Source organism: Physella acuta, unplaced genomic scaffold, assembly GCF_028476545.2.
Source record: "Physella acuta isolate Inbredline_101_S28 unplaced genomic scaffold, ASM2847654v3 ptg002300l, whole genome shotgun sequence".
In the NCBI taxonomy this organism is placed as follows: domain Eukaryota; kingdom Metazoa; phylum Mollusca; class Gastropoda; family Physidae; genus Physella; species Physella acuta.
Genome location: NW_026733798.1, coordinates 14,752 through 30,033, shown reverse-complemented (window position 1 = coordinate 30,033; position 15,282 = coordinate 14,752). Strand labels below are relative to the sequence as shown.

General features: G+C 39.3%; 1 protein-coding gene across 1 annotated transcript; it reads right to left on the bottom strand.

Annotated features, from left to right (window-relative positions):
- Positions 1-2,686: 2,686 nt before the first annotated feature.
- On the bottom strand, positions 2,687-13,560 carry LOC131932871 (peroxisomal sarcosine oxidase). Its single transcript, XM_059289776.1, has 9 exons — positions 13,441-13,560; positions 10,220-10,373; positions 9,273-9,421; positions 7,810-8,023; positions 7,048-7,233; positions 6,067-6,219; positions 5,092-5,244; positions 3,676-3,751; positions 2,687-2,892 (listed from the first exon to the last, which is right to left on the bottom strand). Exons 2-9 carry the CDS (start codon positions 10,331-10,333, stop codon positions 2,813-2,815), a joined length of 1,125 nt encoding a protein of 374 aa, XP_059145759.1. The 5' UTR covers positions 10,334-10,373; positions 13,441-13,560; the 3' UTR covers positions 2,687-2,812.
- Between the last annotated feature and the right edge of the window lie 1,722 nt (positions 13,561-15,282).

Below are 15,282 nucleotides of genomic sequence, written 5' to 3'. Positions count from 1 at the left end.
GTGGTGATTTAGTGTGCCATAATATTTTAAAAAAAACTTTTAAAAATTTAGCAAGCGATACAATTATAGTTACAATTTTTTTTTTAATTTAAGCCGTTTCGGAACCATCGATTACACTCTTTTTCATATTTTTGTATTGAATTTAAACCGTTGAAAAGGCGTTTAGAATTCAAATATTTTTAAAAAGCGCCCTCAACCTCTCCTTGAAGTCAACCGGAATGGCCAAGGAGAGTAAAACAATAAAACTTTTAATAAAAGTCAGAACAATTGTTTTCCATGATAAAACATACACAATAGCAGTCAATGAGGCTTAGCCTAGTATCATCCTCTTTCACCACAAAACCTTGACTCTACTAATCCAAGTTTTAAAAAAAAGTGTTTGCTAAATTACTATTATATTACTAGTAATAATTTGTTTAAATATTTCTAGCCTTAATAAAACCGGAAGTAATTTTGTACTTATTTCACAAATGTTATAAAATATTCAATTTTTGTTGAAGAAATAGGCTTTCTGGGCAACAACAGTTTGCAACCATTTAGAAACAGCTATTCAAGTCAATGCTTATCTGAAGTCAGGGGCGTAGGGAGGGGGGGCGGGGGTGCGGACCGCACCGGGTGACACCATTTAGGGGGGTGACACCAAGGCAAAATATAGCAAAAATATAGAGAGAAACTTGAGGGGGGTGCAAATCGAAAGTTTGAGGGGGGGGGGTGCAAATCGAAAACTTGAGGGGGGGGGGGGTGCAAATAGAAAATTTGAAAGTTTGTTCCCGGGAAGGGTCGCTACGCCTCTGGGGGGGGGGGTGACACCATTAAGTGCCGCACCGGGTTACACCCGACCTCGCTACGCCACTGTCTGAAGTTATTTTTATTTATATTTCTCTGATTGTGCTCGCATATTGAATGTAAAACCAAATTTCGATTATATCAACAACAACACACGCAGTACGTTGGTGTTTCAATTGTCTGATATGGACTCCATAGTCCACTATACGATTTTTAAACGTACCTCTTGCGTGAGAGACGTAATAATAATCATTAAAAAGTTTTAAAAAAACCCACGTTTTCTGATTGAACTAAAAAGTAGAAAATAAATACTATACATCACAATAATGCAAGCGATCACTCTACTATAAGCGATCAAAAACGTGGGGCGCCGAAGTAAAAGTTATATTACTATTGATTAGATAATACTATTGACTTTTATTAGGGGAGCTTGTAGAGAGTCAACAGTATTAGAAACTGTAAGAAAATCACGGCGCTACACGTTTTTTGATCGCTTATAGTAGAGTGATCGCTTGCTTATTGTGATGTATAGTATTTATTTTCTACTTTTTAGTTCAATCAGAAAACGTGGGTTTTTTAAAACTTTTTTAATGATTATTATTTTCTACTTTTTAGTCTTTGTCTGTTTGTTTGCATTAAAATCTTGCTATCGATTTTATCTTTTCACTTTTTTTGGGTAAACGAAGACAACTCGTAAAAAGACAACTCGTAAAAAGACAACTCGTAAAAAGACAACTCGTAAAAAACACGTTGTTTGAATACGTTACTGACTAGAACACATAGATTTGAACCCGTGTCGAGTGGGATAGCAATCGTGTGCCCAACCACTCGACCATATCGTCTCCCCCAAACTGGCCTACCTCCCTGTAAGTTTAAACTTGGTTCAAGCTAAATTCTCTGCCCCTAAGCCTGTGGCGACATGTGATCGTTCGCTTCACTGCGCGCGAGGTACGCGTCGCTGGTTTTTTTTCTAATGGCTAGCAGAGGATAATTATATATATAGATTATATAGCGGTCTAAAATGCTCAATAAAATGTTTCCATTGATCAATTAGTAATAATAACAATTGAATATTCAATGGTCATCCAAAAGAAAGCTTCCCTGAAAATTTCAGCGCGCTAGCTAACTGGGAAGTGCCAGAAATTTCGATCGCAAGATTTGATTGGAAAGACAAACAGAGAAAGCAAGTTAAAGAAAACGTGGGAAAAACTATTTTAAACCATGAAAAATTTTATTCAGAAATATATAAAGCAAATGGACCAATAATATTTGGAGGATAAATAAGGGAGACAACCAACTTTTACCAAGGTGTGGAGTCTAAAACCAAACTTATATTATCTCCCTTTAATAAATGAAGAAGGTGTAGCAGTGAGTTATGGCGTCCTTAGGTCGAGCGTCACCTGCTATTTTAATGTAGAGTGTAGCCCCCCCCCCCCCCCCCCCAACTATTTTACATTTTTTTCTTTGGTTTCGCCCCTGTCCTCTAACATTTTATTATTTGAAATGGATAAAACAGCATTTTTACAGTAAAATATTTACGATGTTTTTCGGTTTGGTGTGACCCGGTGCGGACTGTACCCCCCCCCCTCCCCCGAATTATGAGTAATTGAACTAGGTGTAACTGGTCTAGACAGGATAGGGCTAGGCTAGGCTAGGCTAGGCTAGACTAGACTAGGCTGGCTCGGCTAGGCTAGACTAAGCTAGGCTAGGCTAGGCTAGGCTAGGTTAAGCAATACGTGGTTTGATTATCCTAAGCTTCAACAGATCAGCATAGTATCTATATGAGAATTTTTAAAACACATTTTTCATTTTAATTTTACAGGTTTAATTGTTTGTATTGCTTTATTTCTGGATAACAATTAATACTGATTCAATGATTACATCTTGTTTTTGTTTTTTTTTTTGTTTTTTTTTTTGGTCGCCAAACTCGACTTTAACTTCGACATGGTGGCAAAACTCGACAGTCTTTCTAAGCATTTCGCCTATAGACTAGACTTGGGAGCGAACCGATCGATTTTGAACGGCTTCATGTTGTAGGTGGGGGTAGGTTAAAGACCAGCTCACACACGGCTTTACCTACAGCTGGGGCCAGCTTGAAGCCGTGACCTGTGGACAAAAGAAACAAATATAATACCAGCTGATGGATAATCCGTTGTTTAAGTAGTCTAAAATAAACGAGTCAACAGCCCAATGTTACACAAATATAATACCAGCTGATTCGTTGTTTAATTAGTCTAAAATAAACGAGTCAATAGTCCAATGTTACACAAATATAATACCAGCTGATTCGTTGTTTAATTAGTCTAAAATAAACGAGTCAATAGTCCAATGTTACACAAATATAATACCAGCTGATTCGTTGTTTGAGTAGTCTAAAATAAACGAGTCAATAGTCCAATGTTACACAAATATAATACCAGCTGATTCGTTGTTTGAGTAGTCTAAAATAAACGAGTCAATAGTCCAATGTTAAACTAAGGTGAAGCCACAATATAAGACTTACAGAGATGTAGAGACACATTCCTACGCTTTTTACAAATGGCCAATTTTTGCCCCCCCCCCCCCACCCCCAACCTCCATTTTAAAAAGTTGTTTATATTATCGAAAAAAAGCACCCCTTCCCTCATCTGGAAAGGTAGTTAACGCTTTTTGTCAGTCTCTGTCTCTTAACTGTTTTTATTTTGATGACACAATTGATCTGGAAAGCCGAGTTGTAGTTTAGTTTTTTAAACTTTGTCTGTGAAGAATTCAGTAATGCAGCTCAGAATGTTATTTTATTTCTACCCAGTTTGGCGCCCCCATAAGGTGGGGCCGCACCACCCGCCCTCCCCTAGTTACGCCTCTGAAAAAAATATGCAATGATGAATAATAATTTGGCAATAGACTCACCCGAAAAACCGACAGCAATTATTATATTAGGGTGTCTGGGGTGCCGGTCTATAAAGGGATGTAAATCAGGGGTTTTCTGACGGAGAAAAAACAGCATATAATTATATAAATAATTTTATATAGATATATGTAATTTTATATAGATATGTATAATTTTATTTATATATATATATATATATATATATATATATATATATATATATATATATATACATTTTTAAGAAGCAAAACTACACAACGTTTATTTTTTGAAAGTCGACAAAAATAGTAATACAATACAGGTATCTACAGTTTAATTATAGTAGCTGAATGAAATATATCTATTATTATTTTCGTCAAGTGAATGCTAGCAGCCAAATATAGATCTGTTTTATTTAAACCCAACCGGTAGAATCTCATAAAAAAAACTATGTGATGCTTGTATTGTGTTTTTCAGACATTCAGGTAGGGCCTATCTTTATAGCCTAGCCCAGGGGTCGGCAACCTTTTGAAGCGAAAGAGCCAAAAGTTACAACTTTCAAAATTTCCCTGGTTTTAAAGAGCCACTAACACTTTTTTTTTATTTCAAATATTTCATTTTTTGATTAAGATTATTAGTATTTGTGCAAGGAGCTGGCGAGCCGCATCTTGATATCAAAAGAGCCGCATGCGGCTCGCGAGCCGCAGGTTGCCGACCCCTGGCCTAGCCCCATAAAGATAAGATAGAGCTATAGCAGTAAAGACATAAGAAGCTGTTTTATTAGTGAACTGTTGAAGAATAGTTGAACAGTTTGGTGACGATAAAAAGGAATAATTTTAAAAAATATATCATTATAAATCACAAATGTGTTGCTCATTATCAGATTGTAATATTCTGTGCGCCTCCTCCATCCCATCATATTTATAGTTATTTGTGTCTTTGAAAAAGCGCCCCCCCCCCCCCCCCAGAAAAAAAATGTAAAGATTTCTTGCGCTTCTTACAAGTTATTATCCCATAAGATTTTCTATTGTGGTGCAACAAAATTGATATAGAAAAAGAGTTAAATCAATGTGTAAAGCCTTGTAGTTGTTTATTTTCGTAACTTTGACAGTATATAATTTAATACATTAGCTTAAAATGAGTTTTTTAAATTATTTTTTCTATCCCTTTTGGCGCCACCCTAGTGTCGGTGCCCGGGGCGGCGGCCCCACCCACACTCCCCTAGCTACGCCACTGGTCGCACACACATCTACACCCACTACTCACACACACTCACACACACACAACCATCAGGAACACATCAAATCTAGTCAAGTGTCTCAAACACACACATCTACACACCTACACACACTCACAACTATCAAGAACACATCTGCTCCAGTCACGTGACTCACACACACATCTACACACACACACACAACCATCAGGAACACATCAACTCAAGTCACGTGACTCACCGTGAAGATGCAGTACTCCCGAATGGCCGGCTCCCTCTCCAGAGTTGGAAAGGTCGAGGTCAGGGTGTCCCTGACCCTGTCCACCACCCACTCATCGCTGCCGACCTTGTCCCTCTCATCCGGGTCAATCTCTGGGCCGGTATAGTAGCAAACCTTATAAGAGAGAGTACAGCCCTATAAGTGCCATCTCTGGGCCGGTATAGTAGCAAACCTTATGAGAGAGAGTACAGCCCCATTAGTGCTATCTCTGGGCCGGTATAGTAGCAAACCTTGCAAGAGAGAGTAAAGCCCTATTAGTGCTATCTCTGGGCCGGTATAGTAGCAAACCTTATGAGAGAGAGTACAGCCCCATTAGTGCTATCTCTGGGCCGGTATAGTAGCAAACCTTATAAGAGAGAGTAAAGCCCTATAAGTGCTATCTCTGGGCCGGTATAATAGCAAACCTTACAATAGAGAGTACAGCCCTATAAGTGCTATCTCTGGGCCGGTATAGTAGCAAACCTTATAAGAGAGAGTAAAGCCTCATTAGTGCTACACGGTCAAACAGCTTGTTTTGTGAAATTCGCTAAAGCAAAACTATAGAACCAAAGTCCTTCGTAAAAGCAGTGTTTCTTTCCGACTTTTTTCTGCTTGTTGGGGGGGGGGGGGAGCATTAAACTTTCGGGGTGGGGGGGGGGGGTTGACTTAAAATTTCGAGAAAATGCGAACATACAAACTATGTTAATACACTTTAATGTTGTCATATTTATGGTACAATGCACATTTTTGCGTAGTTTGCTAATGTCTATGAATGATCGATTTACACAAAATAAATTTTCTTGCGCACATTTGTGTGCCTAGTTTTTCCCTGAGCATTTTTTTTCGTTTGCGCATCATTTTGGTCACACAAAAATGTCATCCCACCATCCCCCACCCCTACAAAACTAAAGTCACACAAATCTCTTAAGTACAGGACAGCAGACGTGAGGGACTGACCTTGACCAAGCCCGGGTACTCATCCATGGGCAGACTGTACACGTCATAGCCCGAGTGTTTACGCGAGTCAATGATGCATGGAAACCTGCTGGACGCGTAGTCTGGACCTGCGCCAGATTCGGCCTTCCAGTAGTAAACATTGGCTCTGATTGGCTGAAATTCAAACACAAACGTTAACTTCGATTGGCTTCAATTTATACATAAACATTGGTTGTGATTGGCTGAAATATAAACATAAACATTAGCTCTTGCTTGGCTGCAATTTAAACATAAACATTGGATCTGATTGGCTGAAATTCAAACACAAACGTTAACTTCGATTGGCTTCAATTTATACATAAACATTGGTTGTGATTGGCTGAAATATAAACATAAACATTAGCTCTTGCTTGGCTGCAATTTAAACATAAACATTGGATCTGATTGGCTGAAATATAAGCATTAGCTCAGATTGGTTGAAATGTAAATATTAACATTAGCCCGGGTTGTTTGAAATTCGGACGTAATAAAACAGCAAATTATATTAGCTCTAATTAGATGAAATTAATAAAGCAGTAGGCCAACATGTCATTGACAGTGATTGAATTGGACATGTCATTGACAGTGATTGAATTGGACATGTCATTGACAGTGATTGAATTGGACATGTCATTGACAGTGATTGAATTGGACATGTCATTGACAGTGATTGAATTGGACATGTCATTGACAGTGATTGAATTGGACATGTCATTGACAGTGATTGAATTGGACATGTCATTGACAGTGATTGAATTGGACATGTCATTGACAGTGATTGACTAAAGAACCATGGTAACAAAACTCTAGTTTCTTAACTTCAACTGCTACCAACAATAATGCTACTAGCTTCATGCTACTAACTACTACCCAGATGCTACTCGCTAGATGCCTTTAACCAGATACTGCTGACTAGAGTGTTAGTTATGAGCGGACTTTTCAGTTAAAATCTACTTCCCCTACCTGTAGAGGTAGGTGCAGCCCCAGGGAGGCACACAACGGACCCGCCCAGGCTCCGGCAGCGATGACGACACTGGAGGCGGTGTAGACGGAGCGTGACGTCATCACGGTGACGGTAGCGCCCCCTGGTGTTATAGAGCACACTTTCTCCCCATCACGGATAACTCCGCCGTGGTCTTTGAACACCGTCTGGATGAGAAACAGATCTTCATGAACATGGCATCTTTACATGACAATCAAACATGCCATTAACCTATGACATAAAAATAAGAACATGAACACAACACTTGAAGACATCACATGAACACACCAGATAAACACATCACTTGAACACATCACACTAACACATCACACTAACACATCATATTAACACGAGCATATCACATAAACAGACCACATGAACACATGGGATTAAAACACATCACATGAACACATCACAATAACGTCTCGCTGAAATATTTTAAATAAACACATACCTAGAACATATGACATAATACATCACATGAACAGATCATATGAACACTTCACATAATTATATTATATGGACACATGGCATTTACTGATCAAATAAACGCATTACTACATATTTTACATGAACATTAAAACACATCACATAAATATATCACATGTCCACATGACACAACACCTATTATATGACTTCAACCAATACAACGTCAAAATTAACATGACATAAATGCACATCTGCCAAAAACACAACACACTGTAACACCTGCCATTATGAAGGGACATCAACAAATCAATGACCTGAAATGCCCGCAGTGCCCTGTCCGCACGTAAAATACCCCCACTGGGGTCCCAGATCCCACCACAGTTGTCGCCCCCGTTGATGACCGGAAATCGCCTTCTGACGTCAGCAGGGGTCAGCACCTCGTGGGGGACGTTGTGTGCCCGGAGAGAGTTGGCGACTTCCTGGAGACCACGTGATCCGGGTTGGCGCATGTCTAGTGTGCCGCAGTTTCTGTGGATTAATTAGAGGGAATCTCTCATTGGATGTCAGTTAATTCACGTTGCAGTGCGGAAGGGAGGAGGGATGAATAGTAAACAAAGTTTAACGGACATAGGTATGTTCTAATGACAATATGCTCAGTTGTAGGAACAATGTGTGGTCACTTAGAGAGTCAATGTGTGGTCACTTAGAGAGTCGATGTGTGGTCACTTAGAGAGTCAATGTGTGGTCACTTAGAGAGTCAATGTGTGGTCACTTAGAGAGTCAATGTGTGGTCACTTAGAGAGTCAATGTGTGGTCACTTAGAGAGTCAATGTGTGGTCACTTAGAGAGTCAATGTGTGGTCACTTAGAGAGTCAATGTGTGGTCACTTAGAGAGTCAATGTGTGGTCACTTAGAGAGTCAATGTGTGGTCACTTAGAGAGTCAATGTGTGGTCACTTAGAGAGTCAATGTGTGGTCACTTAGAGAGTCAATGTGTGGTCAGTTACACCACGTTTACACTTGCAACATGTATACTATACAAGTGTAGAAAAAAAATTCGCTTATTCACTTATTGTGAAGTTGCTTCTTTTTTCTAAACATGTATGGTATACATGTCGCAAGTGTAAACGCGGTGTAATAGTGACAATATCTGGTCAGTTAGATAAAATCAGTGTTTAGAGACGATATCTTATAAGTATTAGGGGACAATATCAAGTCAGTTTTAGGGATATTATGTTGTCAGTTTGAAGAACATTTGGTCAGTTTTAGAGTCAATATATAGTCAGTTTTAAGGACAATATCTTGTCAGTTTTAGGTTCAATATCTAATCAATTTTAGGGTCGATATCTGCTCAGTTTTAAGGACAATATCTGGTCAACTTGGGTCGATATCTGCTCAGTTTTAAGGACAATATCTGGTCAACTTGGGTCGATATCTGCTCAGTTTTAAGGACAATATCTGGTCAACTTGGGTCGATATCTGCTCAGTTTTAAGGACAATATCTTGTCAGTTTTAGGTTCAATATCTAATCAATTTTAGGGTCGATATCTGCTCAGTTTTAAGGACAATATCTGGTCAACTTTGGTCGATATCTGGTGAGTTTTACATTTAGGGTCAATATCTGGTTAGTTTTAAGGACAATATTTAGTAAGTTTTAATATCAATATCTGGACAGGTTTAAGGACAATATCTGGACAGTTTAAAGGACAATATCTGCTGTTAAATGTAGGTCTAGCCAGTCACATGTATTGGTATTGTAACAAAAAAAAACAACTCACACAAAAAAGTCTACGCCAGATTCCCTTTCAAGCTCCGCCCACATGGGGAAGGCGTCAACCATCATCCGGACGTAGAAATCTTCCTCGTAGGCGTAGCGGGTGATGCGGCTCTGTCCGTGTGAACTTCCGCGAGAGTGGGGTAATGGAAACTGTAAGAAAATAGTTCCACTATGTAGCGTTATATTAAAGGTTTTTTTATTTTTGTATTTCTTGAAGACTTGTAGGAATGTTATGCTTAATTTTGAAATATATAGGTAAGACTGTTTCGTGGGTAACACTAGTAGGAATTTTTAAATAGAAAATGTTCCAAACAAAATTTAATTAAGGTCATTGTTTTGAGGGTGGTTTTTATCTTTGTTGTATAGCATTGAGCTGGTGCGATTACTGGTTAAAAATGTTCTTGTGCAAGCCCCCAAACATGCGATTGTAGATAGGTGGACACACGCTTTGATGCGTGGGGCATCTTCATGTTCTCCATCATCACCCCCCCCCCCCCACACACACACACACAACATCTATGTTGTTTAAAATTGAAATGAAAAGTTGTACCTTTCCCTCTATTCCACATGTGGAGATAGCAGGCCTATGAGAGAGGTGCATTACCTGTTCTAGAACCATGAACCATCAAGTATTTGTTCTAGAACCATCAATTACCTGTTTTAGAACCATCACTTATTTTTTTCTAGAACAATCTATTACATTGTTTCGTCCAGACGGTTTTCTCTGGGGGGGGGGGGGGCACTTGAAATTTTCGGGGGGGGGGGGGTGGTGAACATTTTTCGGGGGGTAGGGGGCGGAGTTTAGTAAAAGTGTATGTTTACTATTTTAAATCCATCTCGTTCGGGGGGGGGGGCGGAGCCTGGAAGAAACTCTGATCAATTAGCTGTGCTACAACCATGAATTACCTGTTAAAACCATCAATTACCTGTTCTGGAGCCATCACTTACCTGTTCCAACAAAAGAACCCTTTTCCCGCTCTTGACCAAGTTGTAAGCACTCGACGAGCCCTCGATCCCTGCGCCAATCACGATGACGTCATATAATGCTCTCAGTGACGCCATTCTGTTATCACGTGAGTTTTGTCACGTGCCTCTATGCCACCTGAAATTGGTAGACACAGAATGTTGTCGGTTTTAGGAAAACGACAAACTGAAGTAGATATTTGGTAAAGAAGTCGACACTATCGTTAACCCTAGACATGCGACCCATCCCGGCGCCCCTCCCCATTTAACTTTAATAATGTAACCGGAGTAGTGTTTATGGTTGTGTCAAGAATGCTCTAGATAACATATAAATAACAAAAACTTTCACTGGCAAACATAATGACGTCGCATGATACAAATAGGAAAAAAATCCTTACGAAACAATGTTAATAAAAAGTTTAAACTGCGGAAACTACACAAGACTAACGGCGTCATTGATTGTAGGATAACAAATTGAATTGAAAATAGAATGTTGAAAATGTTACACAATACTGATGACGTCATCTTCGATAAGGTTCGCTTCCCACATCTTCTAATTTTAGAATATGAAGAATGAACTATTTCATTAAAATTTGATCTAGATCTATAGATCTACTTATCAAAACGTACGCTATGAAACGTATTCAATTTTCTCGGCCAAAATAATAAAAATAAATTAGTCTGAAAAACAACAAAAATACTTTTGAATAGCCGGGTTTTTAGCGGAATCTTTTGTCACTTATTTAGTGTTGGCATTTAATATGATGTTGTCTTTACTAATAATGCATATATTTTGTTTTAAATTTTCTAATTGGTATTTATAGCCTATGTTGTATAACATGTGTCGGATTTTTAGCTATTTTATTTCTTCGCGTTGTTACTAATATCGTTCAACATGTACTAAATCACATTGCGTTTTGACCAATAACTATTTTATAAAATACTTTTCTCAAACAAGTATAACATTTTTAAAAATATAGGCCTATAATTCCGTGTAACGGGTACCAATGGCTAGTTTCGTAATGTAACCTAAATAGAAAATCAGCTTTAGCAGTGAATCTGACTTTATACAATGAGTTGTGTGCAAAAATTGACATTGTCTGGCAATCTTTTAATATAAAACAAAGTCAAGTTAATGTAAATATGTAAATACTCTGAACAGCGATAATAACAAGGTTAAAATAATATGTTCGCAATTTACCTTTTTTTAACCTAATACCCTTACATTAATAGATGAAAACCTTTATCCGGCGTTTAAAGTACAAACTGTTATAATAATAACAAGGTTAAACTAACGTGTTCGCAATTTACCTGTTTTTTACCTAATAGCCTTACCTTAATAGACGAAAACCTGTATCCGGTGTTAAAGTACAAATTGTTAAATTAATGTGTTCGAAATTTACCTTTATTTTTAACCTAATACCCTTACCTTATTAAGAGACGTAAACCTTTATCCGGTGTTTAAAACACAAACTGTTATAATAATAACAAAGTTAATGTGTTCGCACTATCCTTTTTTAACCTTATACCCTTACCTTATTAAGGGACGTGAACCTTTATCCGGTGTTTAAAGTACAAACTGTTATAATAATAACAAGGTTAAACTAATGTGTTCGCAATTTACCCAATACCCTTACCTTATTAATAGACGAAAACCTTTATCCGGTGTGTTGGCTAACGCTTAGAGTACAAAGTGTTATAATAATAACATTTTTAAAATAATTTGTTCGCAGTTTACCAGTGTGTTGGCTAAAGCTTGGAGTACAAGGTGTTGTATAAGGAAACTTTTAGCATGGAGCAACAGCCTTGAATAAAATTTACATAGTATTTTTTATGGTCGGGTTGGTTTTTTTTTATCCACTTGCCCTTTAGTAGACGTTATATAAGAAGTAGGCCGTAGTTCGCTACCCTGGGACTGTTCGAAACTCTACTGTCGCTGCCTAGTCATGCCAAAGTTGGGGGATGGGAAATATCTGGGGCAGGGATTTTTTTTAAGTAGGTGGGTGTGGAGGGGGGGGGGGGGGGCTTTTTGATTGATTTTACACGCTTGGCAGCCTATTTTTAACGACGTAATGCATTTAGTCGGAATAGAAGCCAAAAATGAAAAAGCCAATCCCCCTTTCCCCCCCCCCCCCTTCACATACACACGTTAGAGTATTTATTCTCAAGATAAAATAACATTAACTTATTCTCCACACACACCAACGGAGATGTAAATAGTTTTTTGTTTTGTTTTTTTTTAACAAGGGACTAATGTTCACAAAATAACAAAATATTGATCACAACACTGACACAACACAAACACTGACTTCACACAAACACTGACCATAACACAAACATCACACAAACACTGACATCATACAAACACTGACCATAACACTGACATCACACAAACACTGACTTCACACAAACACTGACCATAACACAAACATCACACAAACACTGACATCACACAAACACTGACATCACACAAACACTGACCATAACACAAACATCACACAAACACTGACATCACACAAACACTGATCATAACACTGACATCATACAAACACTGACATCACACAAAAACTGACTCACACAAACACTGACATCACACAAACACTGACATCACACAAACACTGACATCACACAAACACTGACCATAACACAAACATCACACAAACACTGACATCACACAAACACTGACATCATACAAACACCACACAAACACTGACATCACACAAACACTGACCATAACACAAACACTGACATCACACACACACACTTACATCACACAAACACTGACATCATACAAACACTGACATCATACAAACACTGACATCACACAAACACTTACATCATACAAACACTGACATCACACAAACACTGACATCACACAAACACTGACATCACACAAACACTGACCATAACACTGGCATCATACAAACACTGACATCATACAAACACTGACATCACACAAACACTGACATCACACACACACACTTACATCATACAAACACTGACATCATACAAACACTGACATCACACACACACACTTACATCACACAAACACTGACATCACACGAAGAATGACCATAACAATGACATCACACAAACACTGAAATCACACAAACACAAACTATGACACTGCCATTTCACAAACACTATCCACAACAAAGCATCCATACTAAATTCTAATCAAATAAACACTTTAACAGAACACTGACCGTCAAACTATCTCCACAACACGAACTGTAACACACCAATCAGATGTAGAGCACCCTGCGTGTTATCTAGTACATACACACTACGCCAGCGTGCCGCTCAAGGCCATTTCTTAGTACTAGTTTATTGTCCCGTACAGTCCCGGCTTTATACGGGCTCAGTAGGACATATTGATCAGACTACACACCTTATATAACCACTGGGGAGACTGTGATGCTGCAGATGGTATCTGGACAGTTTAAAATTAAAATAAAATTAACTCACGTCGTCTTTTGTGCGGTATGGATTAAGGTTAGTGGTGGTAGATTGGCAATGTAGATTATTCTATTCTATTCTAATCTAACCTACAACTGACCCGTAACATAGGTCGACATGCGGGAAGGGTGGGACAAAATTATAATAAGTAATTATCAAACTAATTATATTCATTATATTCATATTCGCCAGTTGTACTTAACAGTGTTACTTGCCGACTGGGGGCCTATAGAACTCTAGGCCCATAGAACTGGAGGCCCATAGTACAGTTCTATCTACCGCCCCCCCTCCCTTCCCTCCCCCCTCCATCCCAATATAACCGTAACACACTTCCTCCCGCTTTTAAATGTCCTTACTAGACCCCTCCGCCCATACATCGAGGGTATAGAAGACAAACGCAGTATGTCCCAAAAAAACATATTTCCCGAGAAAAATGAGTTTATAAATCTCATTCCAATATTAAAATAGTGCAAAATATTGTGTTTAAACATTCATAAAATATTTGCATTCTAGTTTTCTGACATTGTACATGAGTGTTCTTGTAGCTTGTACTATTTACAGTATCATTATAAATGTACATCGATTTGACATAAAAAGTGGACATACTGCATTTGTCATCTATACCCTCGACGTGACCTTACTAAACACCCCCCTCCGCCTATAAACCTTACTAAACACCCCCCCCCCCTCCGCCTATACACCTTACTAAACACCCCCCTCCACCTATACACCTTACTAAACACCCCCCTCCGCCTATACACCTTACTAAACACCCCCCTCCACCTATACACCTTTATAAACACCCCCCTCCACCTATACACCTTACTAAACACCCCCCTCCGCCTATACACCTTACTAAACACCCCCTCCGCCTATACACCTTACTAAACACCCCCCTCCGCCTATACCTTACTAAACACCCCCTCCGCCTATACACCTTACTAAACACCCCCCTCCGCCTATACACCTTACTAAACACCCCCCTCCGCCTATACACCTTACTAAACACCCCCTCCGCCTATACACCTTACTAAACACCCCCCTCCGCCTATACCTTACTAAACACCCCCTCCGCCTATACACCTTACTAAACACCCCCCTCCGCCTATACACATTAATAAACACCCCCTCCGCCTATACACCTTACTAAACACCCCCCTCCGCCTATACCTTACTAAACACCCCCTCCGCCTATACACCTTACTAAACACCCCCCCTCCGCCTATAAACCTTACTAAACACCCCCCTCCGCCTATACACCTTACTAAACACCCCCCCTCCGCCTATAAACCTTACTAAACACCCCCCCTTCTGCCTATACACCTTACTAAACACCCCCCTCCGCCTATACACCTTACTAAACACCCCCCTCCGCCTATACACCTTACTAAACACCCCCCCTCTGCCTAAACACCTTACTAAACACCCCCCTCCGCCTATACACCTTACTAAACACCCCCCTCCGCCTATACACCTTACTAAACACCCCCTCCGCCTATACACCTTACTAAACACCCCCCCTCCGCCTATACACCTTACTAAACACCCCCCTCCGCCTATACACCTTACTAAACACCCCCTCCGCCTAT